At 34.5% G+C, this 25,901-nt stretch overlaps 1 protein-coding gene across 4 annotated transcripts in view; it reads right to left on the bottom strand.

Moving 5' to 3' along the window:
* ADK (adenosine kinase) overlaps window positions 1-25,901 on the bottom strand; it is a 509,588-nt gene that overhangs the window by 325,237 nt on the left and 158,450 nt on the right. For all 4 annotated transcript variants that reach the window (XM_081244849.1, XM_081244846.1, XM_081244848.1 and 1 more), the window contains exon 4: window positions 655-733. In XM_081244849.1, coding sequence (XP_081100975.1) covers window positions 655-733 — 79 coding nt within the window. The remainder of the gene's footprint in view (window positions 1-654; window positions 734-25,901) is intronic.

Genomic DNA, 25,901 nt, shown 5'->3' on the forward strand with positions numbered 1-25,901 from the left:
AAGAACCAGAAGTTTGTAAAGCTTTTGCATGTCCTTCATAATTGGAACTTTAAATAGAACACTAACACTCCCACTTAAAATTAGGTCACGCTGGTAACTTGTAGAGTATATGTCAAAATGAGTTTATCCAATTACCCTCTGGAAGACGTATATAGGTATAGACACAGATACATAAATTTACACATACATACATAAAACTATGTAGATATATAGGTATATATGTATTTATATATACAGCAAGAAAACTGATAGTATCTTGTTGTAAGAATTCCATTCTAAGCATTATATGAAATGCAGAATCCATGAAGTTTAACTATATTAAAAAAAACTAAGAACTTTGGCAAAGTAAAAGACATGATAAGCAGAGTTAAAGTACAAATGACAAATAAGGAATACTTCGAATTTATAGAATAAAAAAGAATACTATCTATAAAATATGCAGAATTTCTACAAATCAATAACATGAAATATAAAATAATAATCAAAGGATTCCACAAGAAATTAAGAAGAAATGTAAATGAATAATAAACATTCAAAACCAACAGAAATATTCTATAGCAACAAAATATAGATTGGAATAATTATGCACAATGACCAAAAATCTATAATCATTCTGAATCCATTTCTTTATCACCTTTAAAATAATTAACCAACCTGGGCCACTTTAATTGAATTCAGGGTAGAGCCACCAGCATGATATTCAACTTTGAATTTTTTTACAAGTTCATCAAACCTAAAAGGAAATCACAGTAGAAAAAAGTAAGTTAGCATTTGTCAGTTGTCACAATGCAAATTTTTCTGATTAGAAGTTCGTTAAATCACAGTTAGTGAAACTTTTTGAACTACATAATTATGTTGAATAAATGAATTAAAATGTTGTATAAAAAACAACTTTGCTAAATTTCCATATTTAAGAAATTTTTTCCACAAGTGTACAACTATAAGAATTTAAAATATATAGGCTGACCATAATTAGCCATTAAACTAAACAGAAGGTAAAAATAAAACTTTATAAATTATTATTTATAAGCAATGCATATCTTCCTATATTAAGTGCTGAACTCTAAAATCCTTACAAATGTATATTCTAATAAGTTCTAGAAGTTTTAGATATCATAAAGGCTATTGGTTTATAACTTAAAGACTTGGGAAATTACATTGGGTTGTATGATTCTAGGAAAGCTCCTTAGTGACACAATTTCTGTATCTGCCAAATATAGGGGCAGAGAGGGATGAACTAAACCTTTGATACTTCATTACTTTGGCATCTGATAAAAGCTAGAGAACTTCTCTCCAGGAAAATACATATACTAACTATACATAAAACTTTTCATATAAGATGATCCATATAAACCCCTAGAATTACACATACCCAGACAACGGGCTATGGATACTGATTCTAATAGTCTCAAATTACATAGCATTTAATAATCCAGATCACAAGTCAATATTCCCTACTACATATCTCTAACATGTTAGATGCTGTGGGAGATAACCAAAGGGCATACGTATACACTTTAATTTCAAAGGATTTATAAGCTTTGGAGGGACAAAAGGATGAATACACATGAAAAAGAACAATTTAAAATACCAGGTTATCAACCAACAAAATGTATGCAACGTAGACAGCAAGTGCTACAGAAGATCAGTCAAAGAAGAGAGAGATTGGGATGTGAACAGAGTATTCAAAAAAGACGCAAGTCTTGGAAAGTATTTTCAAAACTTTAAATTTTTAAGTATGGAAGTAGATCTTTTTACTCAAATGAAACATTTCACAGAACTTCAAAATATAAAAAGAGGCAAATACAGAAATGGTTACATTAGGAGTAAGAAAAATACAGTTATTATACCCACTTCCATACTTCCAATTGCCTTCAGATCCCATCTACAAAACCCTGAGATGCCAATAAACACAATTAGCAAACCTGCCACAATGTTAACAGCAGTATTTGTATACCACTAATAATATTCACCTAATACTAACAGGAGAGAAAACAAAGTACATAGTCCCAGATGCAGATAGGTGGTTAGTTGTGGTAATTTAGGAAATGTTCTCTTGTAATTACTTTCTGAACTATGTAATAACTAAGAGTGATATTAGAGATTGGAGAGAGGAAGAATGAACAGACAAAGTAAACAAACAGTGATCAACTGCCATGTTCGTTTGAGGTCATTCCACTTTCAAAAGCCAATTTCTCCAAAAAGATATGTTCCCCCCCAGAACCTGTGAATGTAATCTTATTTGAAAAAAGGGTCTTTGCAGACATAATTAAGTTCAGGATCTTCAGGTAAGATCCTCCCTCCTGAATTACCCAGGTGAGCCCTAAATCCAACGCCAGGTCTTCTTACAACAGACAAAAGAGAAGACAGAGAGGAGAAGACCAGGTGAAGATGGAGACAGAGATTGGAGTGATGTGGCCATATGCCAAGGAAGCCAAGGAATGCCAATACCCACCAAAAGCTGGAAGAAGCAAGGAAGGATTCTCCGCTAGGCTGGTCACAAGGAGTGCAACCATGTTATCACCTTGATTTCAGACTTCTGCCTCCCAAGAATACTGAGAGAATAAATTTCTGTTGTAGGCCACCCGGTTTGTTGTTGCTACAGCAACACCATCCTTTCTCACTTTCTCAAGAACTTTCCTTAAGTTATAGTCTTCTGCGTTCCATCATCATTAATTTCTTCCTTCCAATGACTAAGAATCAAACAACTATAATATTTCGGGAAGAACTAGATGGGCCTAAATTTATTATAGATACTAAAATTACAGTAAACCAACTACATACTCTATTGTTTGTTTTTGTTATCAAATTCTACCAGCACCATCCAACAGAACTTTCTGACTCCAGTGGGAATGTTCTGTATCTGTGTGTCCAGTTTGACAGCCACTAGCCACACGTGGCCATTGAACGCTTGAAAGGTGGCTAGTGTGACTGATGAGTTTTATTTTAGATAAAATTTTAAACTTTATTTAACTTTATTAACTTAAATTTGAGTATCTATAACCTCAAGGCTAGCCGCTACCTGACTGGACCAATATGGTTCTAGACTATTATGGTTTAAAAAGAACACTAGTGGGCTTCCCTGGTGGCACAGTGGTTGAGAGTCCGCCTGCCGATGCAGGGGACGCGGGTTCATGCCCCGGTCCAGGAAGATCCCACATGCCACGGAGTGGCTGGGCCCGTAAGCCATGGCCGCTGAGCCTGCGCATCCGGAGCCTGTGCTCCGCAACAGGAGAGGACACAACAGTGAGAGGCCCGCATACCGCAAAAAATTAAAAATTAAAAAAAAAATAAAAAGAACACTAGCTTTGCAAGACGATCTAGAGAAAAAGGATTATGTGACCAAATAAGCATAGGAAATGTGTGTACTCTATTTCCATCTTGAATTTTCATAGTGCGTATCAGTATATTAAAGGCACTGAGATATATGAAACAAAGAAACCTGTTTGACTATTACTCAGTTTTTCTAACACTTACAGGATTTCAGAACCCTCCGACGTTTTAGGGTGAGGTTCCACAGCTAACATTTATATAATATTTATTATGTGTGCCAAAAATTTTGTTTTAAACATTTTATCCAAATCATCATTATTTTAAATGCTCACAACTTTATGAGGTGGGTACTATTAGCTCCTATATTTTTCAATTTTTTTTTCAATAAATACCTGCATACTACAGTACAACACAATCCACAGTTAGTTGAATCCATGGATATAAAACCATGGACACTGAAGGCAGACTGTAAAAGTTATGTGAAGGTCTTCCACTGTGAGTTGTTCAGGCAGGATAGAAGGGGAAGAGGGGCGTCAAACACCAATCCCCCACCCCTCTGTGGAAAAATCCGGGGACAGTTATCTCTGCCTCAAAAATAAAGGAATTGATAAATGATTCACCCAAGGGCAGGATGCTAAAGCAGTTTGGATAAAGTCAGGACTCAAACCCTAGTGCTTTTGATTCCACATACTGTGATCTCTAACCAAACACAAACATTTCCCCACACTTAAAGACCTGTAAACTATGTTTATTGAAAAAAAAAATCCACTTATTAAGTGGATCCAACACAGTTCAACCTATGTTGTTCAAGGGTCAACTGTAAACATGATCAATTTTAAAACTAAAAGGGATAAACAGAATGCCTTTATTTAACAAACAAGGAAAGTGAAGCATAAAGTATTTGAGCAGACTGTCCAACAAAGGTCACATACAACTCACTGGTTAGTCAAATTCAGAACTGCAGTCTCAGAATTACTTAATTACAAACACATAGAGATCAGTGTATTTCTCCTCATTCCAGTCAACTGAGAGTTTTCTACAGAAACCAAAAATTTGCTTATTAATGTTATCTCTAAAATTAGTTCAAGGGGTATAAAAATTATAGAACCTCACATTTCAAGATGGAAGAGGAAGCATATGCTCGCTTCCCCTTCCAACTCTGACTGAATGTCAAAAAGTATGTTTTTTATATATGAAAATGAACAAAAGTATAACAGCACCACAAAGCAAGGAAAGATGCCACGCACAGACAACGAATTTGAGAAATAACAAATTCTAATTTAACAGAAAGCAAATGTAACAGAATTGACAAAGCAGTGACAGGAGACATAACAGCAAGAGCAATTTCTTTAAATACTATATTTGGTACACGAGGGTAGCTGCCCAACCACTCCTACCTTACCCACAAGAGTCAGATCTGTTTAAATGCTCTAATCTGTCATGAAAAAGTCCTCTTTTATCTAGGAACTGTGTAGATTCCTTGCCTGCCTTTTTCTTTTTTCTTTTTTTTGATAACAGCTTTATTGAGATATAATTCACATATCATACAATTCAACCATATGAAGTCTACAATCTGATCATTTAAAATATATTTATACTTCTGTAACCATCATCACTATCAATTTTAGAATATTTTCATTAACTCAAAAAGAAACCCCATACCCTTTTAGCTATCAATCTTACATCATCTTCCCCTGACTAAACAAACACTAATTTCCTTTCTATCTTCTGTATTTCTACTTATTCTGGACATTTTACATAAATGGAATAATATATATGTGTATGGCATTGTTAACCGGATTCTTTCACTTAGCATAATGTTATCATGATTCATATATGCTACAGCATATATCAGTACTTTATTCCTCTTTATTGCTGAATAACATTCCATTATAGATATACCATATTTTGTTTATCCCTTCATCCAACAATGGACACTTGGGTTGCTTTCATCTTTTGGCTATTGGGAATAATGCTGCTATAAACATTCATGTACGAGGTTTTGTGTAGATATAACATTTTCATTTCTGTTGGGTATATACGTAGGCGTAGAACTACTGGGTCAAATGGTAACCCTAAGTCTAACTTTTTGAGGAACTCTCACACTGTTTTTCACTTTCTGCCTAGTTTTTTCTCAGAGACAATTCGGGGAAACTTACCTGTCTAGTTATATGAAAAAAGAACAATTAGAGAATAACAGAGTTGCTATAAATTAACTACCACCATTGAATTTTTTAAATTAATAGTTGAATCAATGACCTAAGCAATTAAAATGGACACAGATTTTAAAAAGATGAAGAGAACGAAACTGAAATTAAGAAAAATACCCAGAAATTGGATCAAAAATGTAAGAGATGAAAAGTATGAAAGAAAACTTAAAAGGAACAGAGAATGAATTAGATGGGCCAAGATCCATTTAACATGAATGACAGAAAAGGAGAACAGAGATAACGAAGGGTAAGAAAGAAACACTAGGAAAAAAAGAAGTCGTCAAAAGAGAAAAAAAAAAAAAATATATATATATATAATATTCAGGTATCTCCAAACACCAAGCTATTATACCCGGAAGTAGGGACTGGAATCCACACTTGGACATACCTTGTTAAATTTCAGAACTCTCATATTAAGAGAAAACCTTAAAAGCTTCTGGGGTGAAAAATAACACACTACATAAAAAGGAATAAGAATCAGAATAACACCAGCCTTAATACAGGAAGCTAAAAGACAATGAACTACTGTATTCTATGCTGGTGTATAAATCAAAAAGAAACATAAGAGGGAATTCCCGGATGGTCCAGGGGTTATGACTTGGTGCTTTCACTGCTGAGGACCCGGGTTCAATCCCTGGTCAGGGAACTAAGAAACTAAGATCCTACAAGCCCTGCAGCATGGCCAAGAAAGAAAGAAAGGAAAGGAGGAAGGGAGGAAGAAAAAAAATTGTATGGGGTTTAAAAAAAAAACGGAAAAAGTGACAACTGTGTATGACTCTGGAAAAGTGTAAGTATTTTGAAAGAAATTTAAATGAGGGTCTATTATATTTTTTTCATGTAAAATTCTCCCCTACATAGTCCAAATTTTAATAACAAAGGATTGTATTTTCTCTTCTAAGAGTTGATTCAATCACACTACTTGGTTCTACAGAGAAAAATATCTACCTAGTTATTCAGTAATGATGTTTTGTTTGGTTTTCAACTTTCGAAGCTATGCAGAGATAAAATATGTAACATTTAATTATACTTATAAAACAGAATGTAAAAACATCATCTATAACACTGACATTTTGAAGATGGAAGAATGGAGAGATGAAAAGTTTTCTTATTCTCATTCCTTCAGTTGAAAAGAGTCCACAAGTATCTCGTGTTAATGATCAACTTTTTAAAAAGAGGCTTTAAGTATATTGTTTAAAGTCATAAAGTCACGGGACTCCCCTGGTGGCTCAGTGGTTAAGAATCCGCCTGCCGATGCAGGGGACACGGGTTCGATCCCTGGTCTGGGAAGAGCCCACATGCCGCGGAGCAAGTAAGCCCATGAGCCACAACTACTGAGCCCATGTGCCACAACTACTGAAGCCTGCGCACATAGAGCCTGTGCTCTGCAACAAGAGAAACCAGCGCAATGAGAAGCCTGCATAACCACAAGGAAGAGCAGCCCCTGCTTGCTGCAACTAGAGAAAGCCCACACGCAGCAATGAAGACCTAAACGCAGCCAAAAATAAATTGATTTTTTTTAATTAAAAAAAAAAACCTGTTAGTGTTTGCCCCGTATGGAGTGGAGAAGAAGGGAAGGTTTTTTAAAATTGTTTCTTCGTTTTTAGTTCAGTTTTATTTTTTATAAATTTCTTAAAGGTACCTGAAATAAATATACAATTTAAAAATAGTATTTTGAAATTCAGCACTTGTTTAACTACCATGACCATCACCACTACCAAAGACCGAAAGACAGACAGACAGACAAATAGACAGACAACTATATATATGTGTGTGTATGTGTGTGTGTGTGTATAGAGAGAGAGAGAGAGAGAGAGAGAGAGAGAGAGAGGAGAGGGGGGGGCTCTTTATTCTGACTCATTGATCTATATGCCTACCCCTGCAAAAATTCCATTTCTGTTTAGATATTATTGTTTTATCAGTCTTAATGGAAGGACAAGTGCCCTCTTCATGAGTGCTTTGACTATTCTTGGCCCTCTTGGACCTCCACATAAATGCACAACTAGATGTCAATTTCCAAAAAATAACTTGTCAGAATTTTGACTAGGATTGCAATTACACACACACACACACACACACACACACACACACACACACACACAAGGACAAGTGATATCTTTCCAATATTAAATTGTCCACATGTAGCCGACATGCTGCGCAACTAAGATCCATGAAGCAAGCACCCCCCAACCCTGACAACTGCCCAATCCATTACGGTATATACCACGGTATAGTTATTTAGGTCTTTAACATCTATTAGTTTCATAATTTGTGCCATAAATCCTTCTCATCTCTTACAGTCATGACTTCATACTTCCTACGTTTTAACATACTGTAAATGATATTTGTTTAAACCTAATTTTTATTTGTTGCTGGTATTTAGAAATATAATCTTTACATCAATTTTTTTATCCAATCAAGTTGCTAACATCTCTAGTTAATAGCAATGATTCTTCTGTTTTTGCCATACATATACAATCATAATTTGTGAACAAGGAAAAAAATGTTTTCTCCTCTTTTCCTGCCTTAGTGCAGACACTAGAACCTCCAGCATAATATGCACAGAGAATAAATAGCAGTGAGAATCAATGGGCAAATTAGTCTTATTCCAAATTTTGGCCTTATAAATCCTGATGAATTCTGATGAATGATAGGGTAGGTCCATTTCAGAAAACTGGAAGTCTTAGAGAGAAATGCTTAATTTTTCACTTTGATTTATTTTTACTGTGTGTACGCATTGCTTCTACTAAAGAGTTAAATATTTTTTAAAGTTGTAGACTTATACTACTGATAGATATTACCCATATATTTCAGTTTAGAAATATTAAGTAACCAAAACATATGCACAATATAATCCAAGAAAAGTGCAATATATATATGTATACTGCAAACAAAATTATCCAATATACATGTGTACTGAAAAGGACCTGGAAGACTACAACCAAGGTGTTAACAGTGGTTCACACCAAAGTACAAGCAATTATGGATCTTATATACATTTGTTTTGATTGTGCAATAAGCATATAAATTGTTTTCTAATAAAAACATTTTAAAATCTACTTCACCTTATAATGGAAGAAAAGAGCAACTTTCCATACAATTATATAAATAGAACTATATACAAAACAAAACACAGAGCAGAGAAGTAAGTGTTTCTGAATGAAAGAGGCAGGGAAAGTTTAACATTTGAACAGTAAGTTGACAAATAAGGGAGAAAAAATATTCAACAGTATGGGTAAAATGAAAACATATTCAGAAAATAAGTTACAGGCAATGTAGGTAAAATAGTAAAAACTGACAAAACTCTCTGTGCCAGGCTAATCAATTTAGACATTCTTCAGTAGGCAACTAGGAATATTTAACATCTGTTTACTAATAGTGTGAAAGGCAGATTTTTTTTTTTTAAATGATGATAGCACTCTTCTGTGGACAGGGTAGAATAAAAAGAGGAAGATCGCCAGCCTTTGGAAAAGTTCATACCTAAGATCAGATGATGAGTTAAGGGGCTACAGGGAAGTGATCAAGCTAAGGAATCATTTCTGAAGTTTAAGACATCAGATGTGATAAATAACTGGAGGTGAAAGATGTGGCAGAGGGAAAACAATTCTGAGACTTCTACTTCGGATGATCAGTTAGATGGTGTTAGGAAATACAGGAGAGAAGAAAAATCATATAAAAAAAAGGGAACTCCTAAGTAGTTGATTATCAAACCCAGAAAAATTTCTGTTCACGGAACTAACTGCATTGAGGAAAAGTTTATTTTCTTTAATCTCTTGCATGGATTCGGCACATTTTCTCTACACACTTTTCTAGTTGATACAAAATCTCCGGTTTGTGTATGAATGGTCCACATTATCTGTGTCAAAACTATCAGTGTACACAGTGGAAAATGCTAGGAAAAGATGAAGGACTGTGTATATTTAATGAAAGAACAAAAAAGTTCAGGCTAAAACGTTAATAAGCCTCAAAACCATGATTACAGCTTTGCAGGGATATATAATTATATAAAAACCTTATTTTCTAAGTTGTTTAGTGATGACAGAGTTTATGATATCTTTATATTTTGCAGGGAACTTCTATATATTTCCAGTATGTGATTTTTTTCTATAGGGAGAGATGTGCAGCAATTTTAGTACTTTATAGATACATTCTTACTTTCTCCATTTGGTTGAGCTTCTCCGTCGGAATGGAGTGGGCATATCAAACACCTCAATCAAAAAACACAACTGGGACTTCCTTGTTGGCACAGTGGTTAAGAATCCACCTGCCAATGCACGGGACACAGGTTCATTCCCTGGTCCGGGAAGATCTCACATGCCGTGGAGCAACTAAGCCCATGCACCACAACTAATAAGCCTGCACTCTAGAGCCCACGTGCTGCAACTACTTAAGCCCGTGTGCCTAGAGCCTGTGCTCCGCAACAAGAGAAGCCATCACAAGCAGAAGCCCATGCACCACAATGAAGAATAGCCCCCGCACCGCAACGAAGAAAGAGCCCCCACTCCCGCAACTAGAGAAAACCCGTGTACAGCAATGAAGACCCAATGCAGCCAAAAACAAACAAACAAAAACACAATTGAAAGAACAGTAGCTGATACATTTTCCTACCAGCAATCTGGTAGGATTTATGAAGCTCAAATTAATAAAGTATGCAGCTTTTATGATGCTAAAAAATTCCAGAGGCAACATTACTTAAATAAAATGCCAGAGAAAACTGGATTCAGTGCTTATCAAACTTCTGGATGAGAGTCTGCAGTTGACAGAAGCAAACAAAGAATAAAAACAACAAATGTGATAACAAAAATATTTAAAGTATTTCTAAATAAAAGCAAAATCAAACAAATTAAAAACTTAAAATATAAAGGATAAAACCTGTTTAACAAATATGAAAAATGGTTACCTTTACCCAAAAGATTTTTTTAATATTTTAATTACCATTTTATATATTTTAACATTTACTTTTAATGAATTTATTGATTCAATATTTTAAAAATACTATTTTGATATTCTCATATGAGAAAAAGAAACTATTATGGCTCATATAAATGGACAAATGAACAATAAACAGAAGAAAAATGATAAATGTTGAAAAAGAATCAGCTTCGTTCACTAGTAATCAAAAACATGTAAACAGACTTCTGCACATTAAATTGGTTGAGTATAAACTATTAATACTCAGCATTACTAGAGATGTGAAAAAGCTGATATAATCATGCAGTGTTATTGACAGAACTCTTTTGGAAGGTAATTTAGCAATACATATCAAGAATCACAAAAATTTTTATATACTATTATCATAAAAATCCATTTCTAGGACTCTACCCTAAGGAAGTAATCCAAATCATAAATAATGCTATATGCAAGAGCTGAACATATTACCATAAGATACAATAAAGTTTAAAACAAAATATTCAAAAATAGTGGAATGATTAAATTCTAATGATTATCATTGGACAGAATATAATATAGTTCATATTATAATTGTTTATATGCTGTACTATTCTAGGAAGGAATTCTGGCAGCTTATGATGATACAATTAAAATAGAGTGAATGAATAAACAAATGTATGAAAATGACATTGAAAATATAGGTAGCAAATTAAGATAAAGTCAAAAGAACACAAAATGTAAGAAATGAACATTTGTAGTTTATGAAAACCAAAATATAATAAGGGATGTTCTTATATTTACTGTTCAAAGAGATTATCAGAATATAAAAAGGTATTCAACATGTTCAGTATTTTTCGTTAGAATTTAACAAAAATGAACAGAAGAACCCCGTTAACAGCCCATCAGTATTTTAGACATAAGCCTTTTCCTTTTCGATATTTTCTACAATTTGATCATGTATTTATATTCATTTTAAAATAGAAGTATTTTTATTAAAGAAAACTTTTAAATAAAAATGAATGTCACTGGAATGTAGTTCAGAATTTCTTGGAAGACTAACCTTATGGAAAAAGCAGAAAGCAACATACCATATACTTATAAAGAATTAATACTTGTGCTGATAGTATATAGGAGAATTTAAATTCTAAGTAATGCTTTCCACTCTCATATCACATATTATTAAATACTTTATAAACAATTGATAATTCTTGACAATAATATGAAAGCTATCTATATATCTGTTTTGTTTCTGAGAAGAAAAGTAAAATACGAGAGAGTGGAGAAGATTTCAAACACTAATGTGGTAGGGAAGGCAATGACTAAATACTAGTCTTTTAATCCTGGTTTAGTATTAGGACTATACCTCAGAATGGTAGTATGTACAGAAAAGGTATGATATGAAAATGATCAAACGTGCAAATTAAAAGTCTATTAAAAGATAGCACACAATATCAAAAAAACAACCAATCAAAAAATGGGTGGAAGACCTAAATAGACATTTCTCCAAAGAAGACAAACAGATGGCCAACAAACACATGAAAAGATGCTCATCATATTAGAGAAATGCAAATCAAAACAGTGAGGTATCACCTCACACCAGTCAGAATGGCCATCATCAAAAAATCTACAACAATAAATGCTGGAGAGAGGGTGGAGAAAAGGGAACCCTTTTGCACTGTTGGTGGGAATGTAAATTGATACAGCCACTATGGAGAACAGTATGGAGAGTCCTTAAAAAACTAAAAATAGAACTACCATATGACCCAACAATCCCACTCCCAGGCATATACTCAGAGAAAACCACAATTCAAAAAGACACATGCACCCCAATGTTCACTGCAGCACTATTTACAATAGCCAGGACACAGAAACAACCTAAATGTCCATCAACAGAGGAATGGATAAAGAAGATGTGGTACATATATACAATAGAATATTACTCAGCCATTAAAAGGAATGAAATTGGGTCATTTGCAGATGTGGATGGACCTAGAGACTGTCATACAGAGTAAAATAAGTCAGAAAGAGAAAAACAAATATCATATGTTAATGCATATATGTGGAATCTAGAAAAATGGTATAGATGATCTTATTTGCAAAGCAGAAATAAAGACACAGACATAGAAAACAAACGTATGGATACCAAGGGGGGGGTGAGATGAAATGGGATATTGGGATTGACATATATACACTATTGATACTATGTATAATAAAGAGATAACTAATGAGAACATAACTGTATAGCACAGGGAACTCTACTCAATGCTCTGTGGTGACCTAAATGCAAAGGAAAACCAGAAAAAGAGGGTATATATGTATATGTATAGCTGATTCAAGTTGCTGTGCAGAAGAAACTAACAGGACATTGTAAAGCAGCTAAACTCCAAAACAAATTTTTTAAAAGAATGTGTATATATATATATATGTATATATATATATATATATATATATATATATATGTATAACTGAGTCACTTTACTATACAGTAGAAATGAACACAACACTGTAAATCAACTATACCTCAATAAAATAAATTGAAAAAAAAGATAGCACAGACTTCTGATAAAAATAAAAATAATACTGATGATCATAAGCATGCTACTCGCAGCAGCAAGAGCTTCTAATTGTGGAACAGCTGGGCAGTGACTAAATGACCAAAGTAAACATAGGCAAGCTAACATAATCCATCCTTAGCTAACATAATCCATCCTTTAGCATAAAAGCCATTTTGGCATCGAAGTCAAGCCACAAGTATTAATGGAAATAAATTCAGGATAGTATACTACAAAGAGATTCACCTTTTCCAAAACAGTAATTATTATACTAAGTACAACATGGTCAGATAGGTTATGGGAAAGTCAATAACTGAAAAATTTAATGGAAGAGAATTATGATGCTATTCTGAAGACAGCATCTACATTTTGCTGCTTGTTAATATAGTATACTGTTCGTTTCATAAAATTTCCAACTAGTTTCTACTTTACAAAGTTAGAGTGAGGAACAAACAGTGAATGATTTTTCAATGAGTTGTAAGAAGTAAACACAAGCAAAGTCTAACATAATATATCCAATGGGATATATTATGTTCTGCTCAGAAAATTTAGCACTCAAGAATAAAGAATACCCACCACACACAAGTAAAGAAAATCAGGAGTGTGAAGAGTAAGGAGAACAGTACTTGTTGGAAGATGATACTATAACGGTGCATATTCACTATACCTTAGGAAAACAATCACAGTACTCTTAATTCCACTGACTGTGACCCACACATAAGGATATGAATGAAAAACTAAGTTTTATTCCTGTAATCTGAGGATCAAACATCATCTAGTTCAATTTGTAAGATCCAAAGAAAGTTTTCGAATGTAGGGCATTTTTAATTCCTATCATCGCTCAGTTTTTAGGTTAAGAAATTTCTTCCAAATATACCTCTTTTTTAACTCTTAATAAATTACCCAATCAATTATGTAAACTGGTATGACAAATGGCAAAGATATAAATGTGAGAATTTTGAAAGAAAACTTTAGAAATATAAACTTTTTATTCTCTAACATTCCTGAAAAAAATGACTTACCAAGCAATGATATTTTTCATATTATATAATATTAATTCCTGACAACTCTGACAACCTATGCTCAGTCTGAATATGTCACAGTGAACCTAGCAACTAAGGGTGCTAAAGCAGTGTTCATAATTCATAATGACTTAAACAGTACTGACCTACCATTCAAAAATATACTTACTGCTATAAAAATACTTTTCAACATTTATTATAAATATTAACTTTGAGAAGTATATACTATCCAGAATACATAAAGAACTCTCGAAATTCAATAATGAGAAAACAAACAATCCAATAAAAAAATTGGGCAAAAGATTAATAGAAACATTTCCAAAGAAAGGATACAGACAGCAAATAAGCATAGATTCTAACATCAACAGTCATTAGGGAAATCCAAATTAAAACCATAAGGAGATACAGCTATTAGAATGGCTTATAAAAAAAAGAACAATACTAAGTGCTGACAAGGATGCAGCGTAACTGAAACTCACACATTGCTGACAGAAATGAAAAATGGGTACAGTCTCTTCAGAAAACAATACGGCAATTTCTAAAAAAAGTTAAACATATACTTACCAGCTGACTCAGGTACGTGACTGTTTATAATAGTCTTATTTATAATCATCAAACTCTTGAAATAAGCCAAATGTCCATCAGTTAGTGAATGGATAAACTAATTGTGGTACATCCACACATTCAAGGACATGGGTGGATCTCAAAAGTATCATGCCATGTGAAAGAAGCCAGACATAAAAGGGCTACAAATAATATGATCCCATCTATTTGACATTCTGGATAAGGCAAGGCTGTAGGGACAGAAATCAGAGCAATGATTGTCAGGAACTGAAATCAGAGAGGAGAAATTGACTACAAAGAAGTATGAGTTTGGAGGACAACAGAAATGTCCTAATTTGGTGACAGTTACACAATGGCATACATTTGTTAAAACTCATAGAATATTACATATAAAAACAGTGAGTTTTACTCTATGTCAAGTATATCTCAATATACCTTAATAAACCTGACTTATTAAAAAAAAAAAAAAAAGGATTTCCCTGGTGGCGCACTGGTTAAGAATCCACCTGCCAATGCAGGGGACACAGGTTCAAGCCCTGCTCCAGGAAGATCCCACATGCCGCAGAGCAACTAAGCCTGTGCACCACAATGACTGAGTCTGCGCTCTAGAGCCCACGAGCTAGAACTACTGAGCCCGCATGCTGCAACTACTGAAACCTGCATGCCTAAAACAAGTGCTCCGCAACAAGAGAAGCCACTGCAATGAGAAGCCCACGCACCGCAACAAAGAGTAGCCCCTGCTCGCCACAACTAGAGAAAGCCCATGCACAGCAACGAAGACCCAACACAGCCATAAATAAATAAATAAACAAACAAACAAATAAATAAATTTAAAAACTAAATTAAAAAAAAAAAGAACATACTATCTAGGGGGGCACCAAAGGAAATTCCCCAAAACTCTCTCTCTTCAACAATGAGATCCCTTGCTCTAAGGATCAGGACAGGGTTCAGCGGCTTTCCCAGGCAAGCCACTTAAAGGGCAAAAAGAGAAATCTAACTGGAATGGATTGGGGATGGCGAACTGACTGGTGAGAGGGCCTGTCTGATCCTGCTCCATGTTTAAAACACAGGTCTGGAACATGTGTTGGACTTATTCTTTTCAGGAATGATTGTGTCTGTTCTTGAACTACATTCTCCACATCTCTCCCTTCTTTTTCATAGGCTCTTAAGGCCCTCCACCCTCCACCTCTGCTCTCCAGCGGTAAACATGTACAGGAGTAAGTAAGAGCTTGCTCTATTGCAACATGATGTTTCTTCCAATCTTTATAAGAAATTTGAGTTCTTAGTATGATCTGTCTCCTAGCAATTCTGAAGTGCAGGTTATGTGTGATTCTATTTGTGTACCTTGTTTTAAGAAAAATGAGTAAATTCACCTTCCTTATCCTCTAAACCCAGTTAAATGATTTTTGATGAATTTCTCACAATTAGTAAGTGGCAGACTCAGGACTAGGAGATCCATCCAAAAATTAAGAAAAAATTAAAATCATATAAAATAAAAATAAGACTATTTAGAATAAAACACCTTGTGGCCCAAAACTAAATGAATTACTTTTTAATAAAAAGGCAGTTGGGGGCTTGTTTTTAAGATGCATCCAGAAAATCATTCTAAAAAGCCAGAAAAATAAAAGGAAGAATGATAAGGAAAAAAAATGGGAGACAAGAAATTAAAGAAAAGAAATAGCTCCTTAAATTTTAATGTGTAATTTTTCTAGTTATCTGATATTAAACAAATGAGAAAGATTTCATGATTCTACCCTAATGTAGGACCAATCATCCTTAAGCAAAAGAAAAATAAAAGTCCTTATAAGTAAAACATAAGAAAGAATATCAATAGGAAAGTGTCCATAAAACCATCATTTATAGTTTCTAGTTCTATCTTAGAGCAATTGCTTCCCACTTTCACAGTAACTACAGCCTCTTTTACCCCAGTCTTGGAGGGAAAAAAGAGAGAGAGAGCTCATTGTACATCATAAGATCAAGGAGATCTCACATTGTGCTAACATCATGGCACAGAAACCAAACATCAACGATTTTGAAAACTTCATAAAGAAGACATATTAGGGATAAGACACAAGTAAAATCTTTAGAGTAAAACTCAAAAAAATTAACTTCCTTAAGAAAGCATTCATAACTGCCAAGTAGGGTTTTTGATGAAGTTCTTTCCTAAACTTCTCATCTAAACAAATAATAAATGAAAAAACATCAGTAATTCTAAACAGGTTATACTTATTAAGACCAAATGTTAATAGAATAACACAGGGGGAAAAAATCCATAGGCAAATAGAAAGATTCAAAGCTTTGAAATCTTTTACCACAAATGTTTAGTGAGGTTCAAAAAAATTCACTTAAATGTCAGTTTGATAAAAGCCAAAAGAACATTTCCCACATGTGTTTATATTTAAGCATATTTTTAAAAGATGGAAAAAGTAACAGTCATTCAAAACCAGGGTTAAGCTATTAGTTCATAAGGATTGTAATTTAAAGGTATTTCTCCAACCTCCAATTTTATTTTCTTTGATAAGAAAGCAGTTTTAAGCATGTGTTGCTTAGATAAGTCCTTATTCAATTCTAAAATGTTTTAGTTTTTAATTATTCCCATTTGTAACTCTGAAGATGAAGATTTTTGCACATGAAATAATCAAATATATTGTTGAAAAGTACTTTGTATATAAGTATAGATGATTAAGATAAAATGAATTATTCCTAAATTCAGATGTATGGCATATGCATTAAGTTTCTACTCATTATAAAAACACACAAAATTTCACGAAACCGAAGTATAATTTTCATAAAAGAGTAAAACTGTTTGATATTTACTCTTAAACTATACAAGAAACAGCCATATATAAGGAAAAGAGAAATACTGTAAGACAGTGTTTCTCAAAATGAGATGAATAGTCTCTTGATAAACCTAGAATGTCATCCATATGTCCACAGGAAGTTCCAAAACACAAATTATACTTTTTCCCTCCTTCACTGCTTTGGTTTTGGCTGTTATTTCTATCACAGAATACATGGTTTGTAATGGGCCTTAGTTACTCTGATTGAAAAATTCTATAAACATATGTAACAGATATGGATAGTATTCAAGCAATAATTAATCATTTTTCTCTACACAACTATAAAAAAATCACTCATCAGAAACACTCAAACATTTAAATCTCTTATCCAAACATAACATATAGAACTTTTGATTCTGAATACCATATAGTGGGTCATAAGCAGCACTACTACTGACAACAACTAGAAAAGTCATGCAAATTATAAATCATTAAAGGTAGAAAAGAACTATGGAAGCAACGAGCACCAAATGAATAAATTTCCAGGGAGGTTAGAACTGTTCAAAGGGTAGACCAACACTGGTAGCTGTTTGCCTGACCTGTCCAAATTTGTAGTCAGCAGCAGTAGTCTAGCATGAGGCTAGAAAGACTAAATTTGACATTTCAGGGACCTCAAACACACAGCTGGTTTGTCCCATAACACATCTGCTGAATTCTGAAAATCAAATGTAAGCTAAGAGGGTTAACCCAAATCACCTAAAAACCAGAAAGTTTGCCCAGTTTGGCAGTGCTTACAAAACAAAGGCCAAGAGCAAAGGAACTAAAAACATGATAGGCAAGAAATGAAATCCCTAGGAAGAGTAGACAATAAAAACTAAGACACTCTTCTGCTGGGGACTGGGAGAGGACATGTATCTATCCTGGTTATATCTAGAAGCTTAAAATTCAGACTTTGGGTTTAGCAGAACAATGGTATGGAGGTGGAGGGCAAGGGGGTTAAAAAAAAAGTTGGAATTTTAGTTATTACATAGTATGAAAGTGATAAAATTGGAAACTGAGGGTCTAAAACAAAATGTCGTATGGTTACCAAAGGGGAAAGAGGGTGGAGAGATAAATTAGGAGGTTGGGATTATTATATACACACTATTATTAATAAAGTAGATAACTAACAAAGATATACAGTATAGCACAGGGAACTATACTCAATATTTTTTAATAACCTATGAGGGAAAAGAATCTGGAAAAGAATATGTGTATTAGTGAATCACTGTCCGGTACTGGTGAAACTAACCCAACATTGTAAATCAACTACACTTCAGTTTTTTTAAAAAAAATTTTATAATGTCAATCTCCCACTTGAGCTATTTGCCAAATTTTGAAGGTGTGCTGGACAGAAGGATGAAGAATTAAGCTAGAAACCTCTGAGAGCAGCTCTGGTGGACTGTTTCACAGAGCTGATTGAGACAAAGACCCCAGTGGTCTAAACTAAGAGTCCTAGAGAGTCAAGCTCTAGAAACAGAGGCAAATAGTGTAGACTGAATCTATCAAAACTGAAAATCAACTTTGACCTAGCTTTAATCCTTAACTTTATTAAGGTGATCAGCTCTCCTTTCACTCCACATCAGCCTTGTATACAAAAGGGTGAAACACTCTGGTAGAATATACAATCTGAAGGATCAACAGTTCTTATATAAAGTGTCTGGCAAACAATAAACAACTGATAGTTATGGAAAGAGGCAAAATAATTTGATTAAAAACTAAAAACAAAACAAAACAAAACAAAACTAGAAAAAGTTTTCAAAACGATTTAGATACTGGAAGTAAAGAAAAGAATGCATAACCTAGATGAAAAAATGGAGAATTTCAACAGAGGATTAAAATTATAAAGAAGAGTAAACATCTAGAACTGAGTAATTTGATATATGAGTTTAAGAATTTATTGAGTAAGTTTAAACCTAGAATATTCTCTCTATATCTTCCTATTACTTAGCCCCAGACAAGTCTCAGTCACAGAAGTTTGTGGCAGAACTGGGAAAATAAAGCCCCAGCTCTCTAGCTAGAGGACCAAAGAGGAGAACTCCAGGGAATCAAAACTACTAAAACTCTTGAAATATCTGGAAAAAAAGAAAGACTCAGCAAAGAAATACAAGATGTAAAGAAGACCAAATAAAAATTAAATAAGTGAAAATTTAAAACTCACTAGATGGACTCAACAGCAAAATGGAGAAGACAGAATTAAAGCTCAGTACACTTGAAGACAGATCAATAAAAATGTTACAGTCTGAACAGAGAGAAAAATGATTTTTTTTACATGAACAAATACTCAGATACCTATGAAATAATACTAAAAGATCTAACATTTATGTTACCAGAGAGTGTCAGGAGAAGAGAAAAAATGCAGTGCATAAAAAAGTTTTGAAGAAATAACATCTTATTATTAAAACTTCCCAAATTTGATTAAAGACACGCTCTTACAGGCTTAAGAAGCTCAAAAAACCCAAATATTATAAAGCCAAAGAAATCCATGCCCAGACAAATGAGAAGAACCCAGAGGGTGGAACTAGGTGGAATATCAGTATTTAAGAGGAAAAGGTGGAAGGAAGGAAGGAAGGGAGGGAGGGAGGGGGGAGGGGAGGGAGGGAAGGGGAGGGAAGGGGAGGGAGGGGAAGGAGGAAGGGAGGGAGGGACGAAGGAAGGTCCATCCAGCATAGTCAAATTCCTTACTAAGGACATATAAGACAAATTTGATACCAATATGGTCAAAATACGATTTTACACTGCAAGGCATCAGGACAGGCAGTGTTCCTCAAACAAAGGCTCTGGTATAGACAGACCTGGCTTTAACTTCATGTTCATCTAGTAGTCTGACATGGGGCAAGTAATTTATTTTTTAAGACTAGGTTTCCTCATTCATAAAACATGGTATTAAAGACCCTATCTGTTTTTGCATTCCACAATATTTAAGCATAGTGCCTGACACGCCACATACATGCCAAAAAAATAGTTTGATAAATAAATGGATGGATGAACTCTGGAAGGACTAAATGAGAGTCTTCTTGCTACTGCTGCTGGTGGTGTTGGATTTTTAAGAAGGTATAGATTACCAACCTGTACACATTTTAAGGAAATTAAGTTTTTCTTGAATATTTTTTAAAAGAACCCAATATTGACATTGATTGTGATTTTGCCTATGTCCCAGATACCTACTAGACATGAGGTGGACTATGAAGGCAAAAGAACTCAAAAAAAAAAAAAAAAAAGAAAAAAAGAATGTAGAACATTGTTATTAGAGAGAAATTTAACTATAAGACATAAATTTTAGGTTAACACTTAGATATGATGTTACCTGGTGAGAAAAAAATCAGATTATTTCTAAACAACTGATATCAGATAAGATGCTCCTACTTGCTTCCTTTACAACAGGCTCAAGATGAGAAAATCCCGTGTTTTTAGTGCACTATTTCACTCTCATTTATTAACTCTTTATTATCTTTCTTTCAATTAGTATGAATCATTACCACTCTGTTGTGAGTATTATGCCAGTGCCTTGAACATAGTAAGCACTCAATAAATGTTACCAACTAATTTTATAACTATGGAGGAATAATTTAGTTGCTAATTTGTCAAAGAATTTGCAATTTGGCTGCCCTCTAAAAAAAGAACTAAATGACTGACATCTTTAAAAGTTTAAATTTAAACTTCCCAACATTTCGGAAAAACACTTGAAGCAAAACATCCTCATTCTCTACTAAGTAATGAAGAATAAAATCTATTGCATAACCCGTTAAACAACTGACCAAATGTCACAGCTATAAAAAACCAAAAACGGGGCCTCCCTGGTGGCGCAGTGGTTGAGAGTCCGCCTGCCGATGCAGGGGACGCGGGTTCGTGCCCCGGTCTGGGAGGATCCCACATGCCGCGGAGCGGCTGGGCCCGTGAGCCATGGCAGCTGGGCCTGCGCGTCCGGAGCCTGTGCTCCGCAACGGGAGAGGCCACGGCAGTGAGAGGCCCACATACCGCAAAAAAAAAAAAAAAAAAAAAAAAAAAAAAAAACCAAAAACGAATCACATAACAAAGTTGATTCAAAAGCACATGCAACACACAATATTATTTTTTACATTATTGTTAATGCAATTCTCATTTTGATATTACATTTTAAAAGAAGGATTCTGAAAATTTATCAGTATAGAAGTTTTATTTTATGCATGTCTTTGCAGCAAAAGACACTAAAATCAGTATGAAAAGTGTTTAGAGACTGAGGAGATGTTTTCTTTCATCTTCTGAATACTACCAACAGAGATTCCAATAAAGAAAACCACAAGTTTGCTGGAGTTTAAAACATATGGGGAATATCTTAAGATATTCATTCTTAAGAGTTCCATGTTAAAGAACAGCCTGAAGGGTAGATGATAAATCTGCTCTAAAAGTGGAAGTGTGTTTTTAATCCCATTGAATATAAACAGACTTAAAAAAAGAAAAAAGGAACTATAATTCAGAAGTAAAGTACCAAAAGACAAAAATGCTCCATAAAAGAAAACTTGAAAAACAAACACTAGGGCTCAATATATAGGACTTAATTACAAAATAATCATGAGAATATAATGATTTTAAAAGGATCAGCAACCAGAAGGTAACTGTCAATAATCCTTTGTAATTGCTAACTGAACAATATTGGGTGATGAGTTCAAATTACAAATATTCTTGTCAAAGATGAAAACTCTCAAGAGATAGCAATAAGCTCTCAGAAAGCTACTGTAAGGAAAAAATGGATTATTTTATATTAAAAACCTGAAGACGTATTGTTCTTTTGAATCAAGATATGAATGTAAATGTTTGTTTCATAAAAGATTATTTACCAATATATATATGTATATATATATTGTATCAATGTATCAAGGCATGTTATATGAGATCCTAAAACTCTTATTTCTCACAGAATTTAAAATAAAACTGTAAGGTCGGATCTTAACAGACAGCATCGCAAAACAGAGGAAAGCTTCAAGTGAGCTTTATTAGGGGGCGCTCCCGGGCGAGGTTCACTGGTCCGAGAGAAAGGGGCCAGAGAAGTCGCACCCGGGCAAGGGTTGGGCAAGATTTTATAGGGGAAGAAGGGAAAGGGGTGTGGTGAATCTGGGAGGGCGCAGGGTATTCCTTATTTGGTGGTGTCTTCCGGTATCGTGGCACTATCTGGTGCCGGTTACATCAGTCTTGGGACCGCTAGTCCCGCCCCTCGAAAGGCGGGAAGGCTGGGCCGGGTGGAAAGCCCCCAGGTCAGTTCCTGGAACTGGGTGGTCCGGAATGTCTCCAGGTCAGTTTCTGGAACTGGGTGGTCCGGAGAGTTTCGGTCTGATGCAACCTGTGAATCTGATTGCGTTCCCCTGCCTCGGGCCAGTTGGCCTTACAAAAACTGCCCATGAAGCTTAGTAATTTGCAAGAGGTATTCATACTCTTTTTTTTTACTTAATCGATTTTTGGCTGCATCTGGGTCTTCGTTGCTGCGTGCGGGCTTTCTCTAGTTGTGGCTACTCTTCATTGCAGTGCGCAGGCTTCTAATTGCGGTGGCTTCTCTTGTTGCAGAGCACGGGCTCTAGGCGTGTGGGCTTCAGCAGTTGTGGTTCACGGGCTCTAGAGCACAGGCTCAGTAGTTGTGGCACACGGGCTTGGTTGCTCCGTGGCATGTGGGATCTTCCCAGACCACGGCTCAAACCCATGCCCCCTGCATTGGCAGGCACATTCTTAACCACTGCACCACCAGGGAAGTCCCCATACTGTTTTTTAAAACAACTGCCATCATTAGACTCAGCATAATGTGGAATAAAAATCCTTTTCAGTATATACTGGATTTCAGAAGTAAAAACCTTTGGACAACGGTCATGTCAATTTGGAAGCAAAAGCAAACAAAAAAAGGTAAAGAAGGCAAAGCTGTGAATTCCAAAGTTAGACAGCTACTACAGAAGAGTGTTTGTTGCAAGAAACCCTATAGGATATACTCTACTGACATAATTTACAGGTGAATTTTGTTTCCAACACTTCAGAGATTTAAACTACATTACATAGACAATAAACTTCCAAATTTGAACATTTTTAGTATTTTCTGAATGCAAGACTCTAAAATGAGAATAAAAGACAATCAATTCAATGCATAACTGGTTTCTAATTAGACATTCCTTCAAAGGGGAGAGTGAGTTCAGAAAAGTTTCTCTGTAAAAAGTCAGGTAATAAATATTTTGGGCTTTGTGAATAAAGAGAAAAACAAATAATAACAGTATTATTTAGGTAGTTATAAAATAAGAGAAAAAAATTTCCAAAAATTTTTTGGTAATTCAGGTCTACTATTAGTAGTAGAACTAATTCTTCTGTGGGGAATAACATTTCATTTAATGGGTGTTCAAAGTTACTGCTCATTATCATCAAAAATGACTGCAAATGTTCACCTACTAACACTGATCTATAATAAGATTTTACATATTTCAACTTTGAAAATGTCTTTTCACACAGATATACTGCCAAATACTGATATCAATCCACAAGCATATGATTTTAATTGAGTATATTCATCACTTAGAAGGCATTTACAGAATTCTATTACAGAGGTCTCTTGATATTTGCCTTTTAGCATGTCACTACATTTTAGATCAATCACTTCTAACTCAAGGTTAGGTAGAGGCTCCTCAACTGCATGGCTGGAAGATTCCGAAATAAGGAAGTTTCTCTGCACTTCCATCAAGGTCTGAAAAATACTGTTGGAACTGTAGTTTCAGCCTGGAAAATATATCTGCTACAAATGTGTGTGTGAATGGAGATATCACTCCTTGCTTTAACTTCTGACAGAATGTGACGTATACAGATTGATACTACTTGTAATTCAAACTACCTCAGTTGCTGTCAAATGACTACCATGGTATAAGTTTCACATGTAAGAGCTGGTTTGCCTCATAATTAAGAAACACTATCAATTATATCGGTAAGAAACAATATAAAGACTGAAGCAAAGGTAATGTTCAAGCCATTCAGTGTTCTGTATTCTGTAAGAGTAGTAAAACGAGCGTGTTCATGTATAGAAAAATTTGAATCTTGACCGTGAGGTCAAAAAATTGTAATTATCAAACTTACGGGGGTAGGCCATGTCAAATAGCTCAAATTTCTGACAAAAATTGTAACTCTCTTTTCATGAAATCAAATGAAGTTCGCTATTTATATTACTGGTTCAATAATAAATGACAGACACAAATGTTTTCCATAATTTTGTAATCATAATAATACAATGAATAACCATAGGCTTTAAAAACTTTACATTTTCACAAACTTTGTAAATTTGTCCAAATAACTTTTTTTCTGTTCCACAATTATTTTTACCATCATCACTTGTAACACATCTTAATATTCTACTTCAGACTATACTGAAATAATGTTGTCAACTTCTTTGAAAATAATCTTGCCTGCAGTTGTTCTACAAACACTTATCATGGAGGCTAATTAATTCTTCAGTCATTTGAAACTTAGCATTACCTCTTTGAATACACAACTGAACACTCTCAGTAAACATCTGTTGACTCATCAAGAGTCAGGAAAACCAGTCAAAATCATTATCCTCTTCTTTAATTGACTACTGATGTTGCTACCAATGTCCTTGATTCTTAAAGCAATTATTGTCACTAAAAGGCTAATAGTCTTCAACAAATTTATTTTTTCTGAACACATTTCTTTGGCTACTACAAAAAAAACACAGTTTAATTAGCTCACCATTGGTAAGTGGCTCTCTTTGCTTGGCTAACAAATGAGCCATTCCAAACCTTACTTTGACTGCCAACTCATTTTCACCATTTTTGTACTTGTGGAAAAAATCTGCTATGATGAAATATTTTAAATTTTCTAACTTTTATGAGAGTTGCTTTCCTGTGTTTGGAATGTAAATACTTAGCCTGGTAATGGCAATGTATATTATATTCTTTTAATAGAGCATAATAAACCCAATGTTTTACCATCTAGTTCAAAAAAATAATCCACAGTCCATGCTCCCTTAAAACCATAAGATTCAAAGCCCCCTTTTCTCTCCTTTTCTTGTTTTGACATAATGGGATATGCAACAGTAATGAAAACTGAAGTGTATGGCACAGCAATATGCGTGACACCTGAAACACTACTGAATCACAACTGCATCACTGAGATGTGCAGTGTGTCAGGCAGCAGTGTGAACGAAGCAATCAATGAGAGTACCACGTCAAATCTCTACTGCAACTACTCAACTCAGCCACAGTGGTGGGAAAGCAGCCACAGACAATGCATAAATGAATGTTTATGATATCTTTTAATAAACTTTAATTATAGACACTGAAATTTGTACTTCATATAACTTTCATGTCATAAAATATTCTTTTTCCCTCCAGTCATTAAAAAATATAAAAACCCTTCTTAGCTTATAGACCATACAAAAACAAGTGATGGCACAGATCTGTCCCACAGGCTTTACCAATCCCTGCTTTAGAGAAATCACTTAATCACTTGGGCTCAGTTCACTCTTCTGAAACATGAAAATAAAATAATGACTGTTGTATCTATCTACCACAGGGGGCTAAATATGTGACCAGGTTCTGAAACTATAAAATAAATGAG

Source organism: Mesoplodon bidens, assembly GCF_964165515.1.
Source record: "Mesoplodon bidens genome assembly, chromosome: 1".
NCBI lineage: Eukaryota > Metazoa > Chordata > Mammalia > Artiodactyla > Ziphiidae > Mesoplodon > Mesoplodon bidens.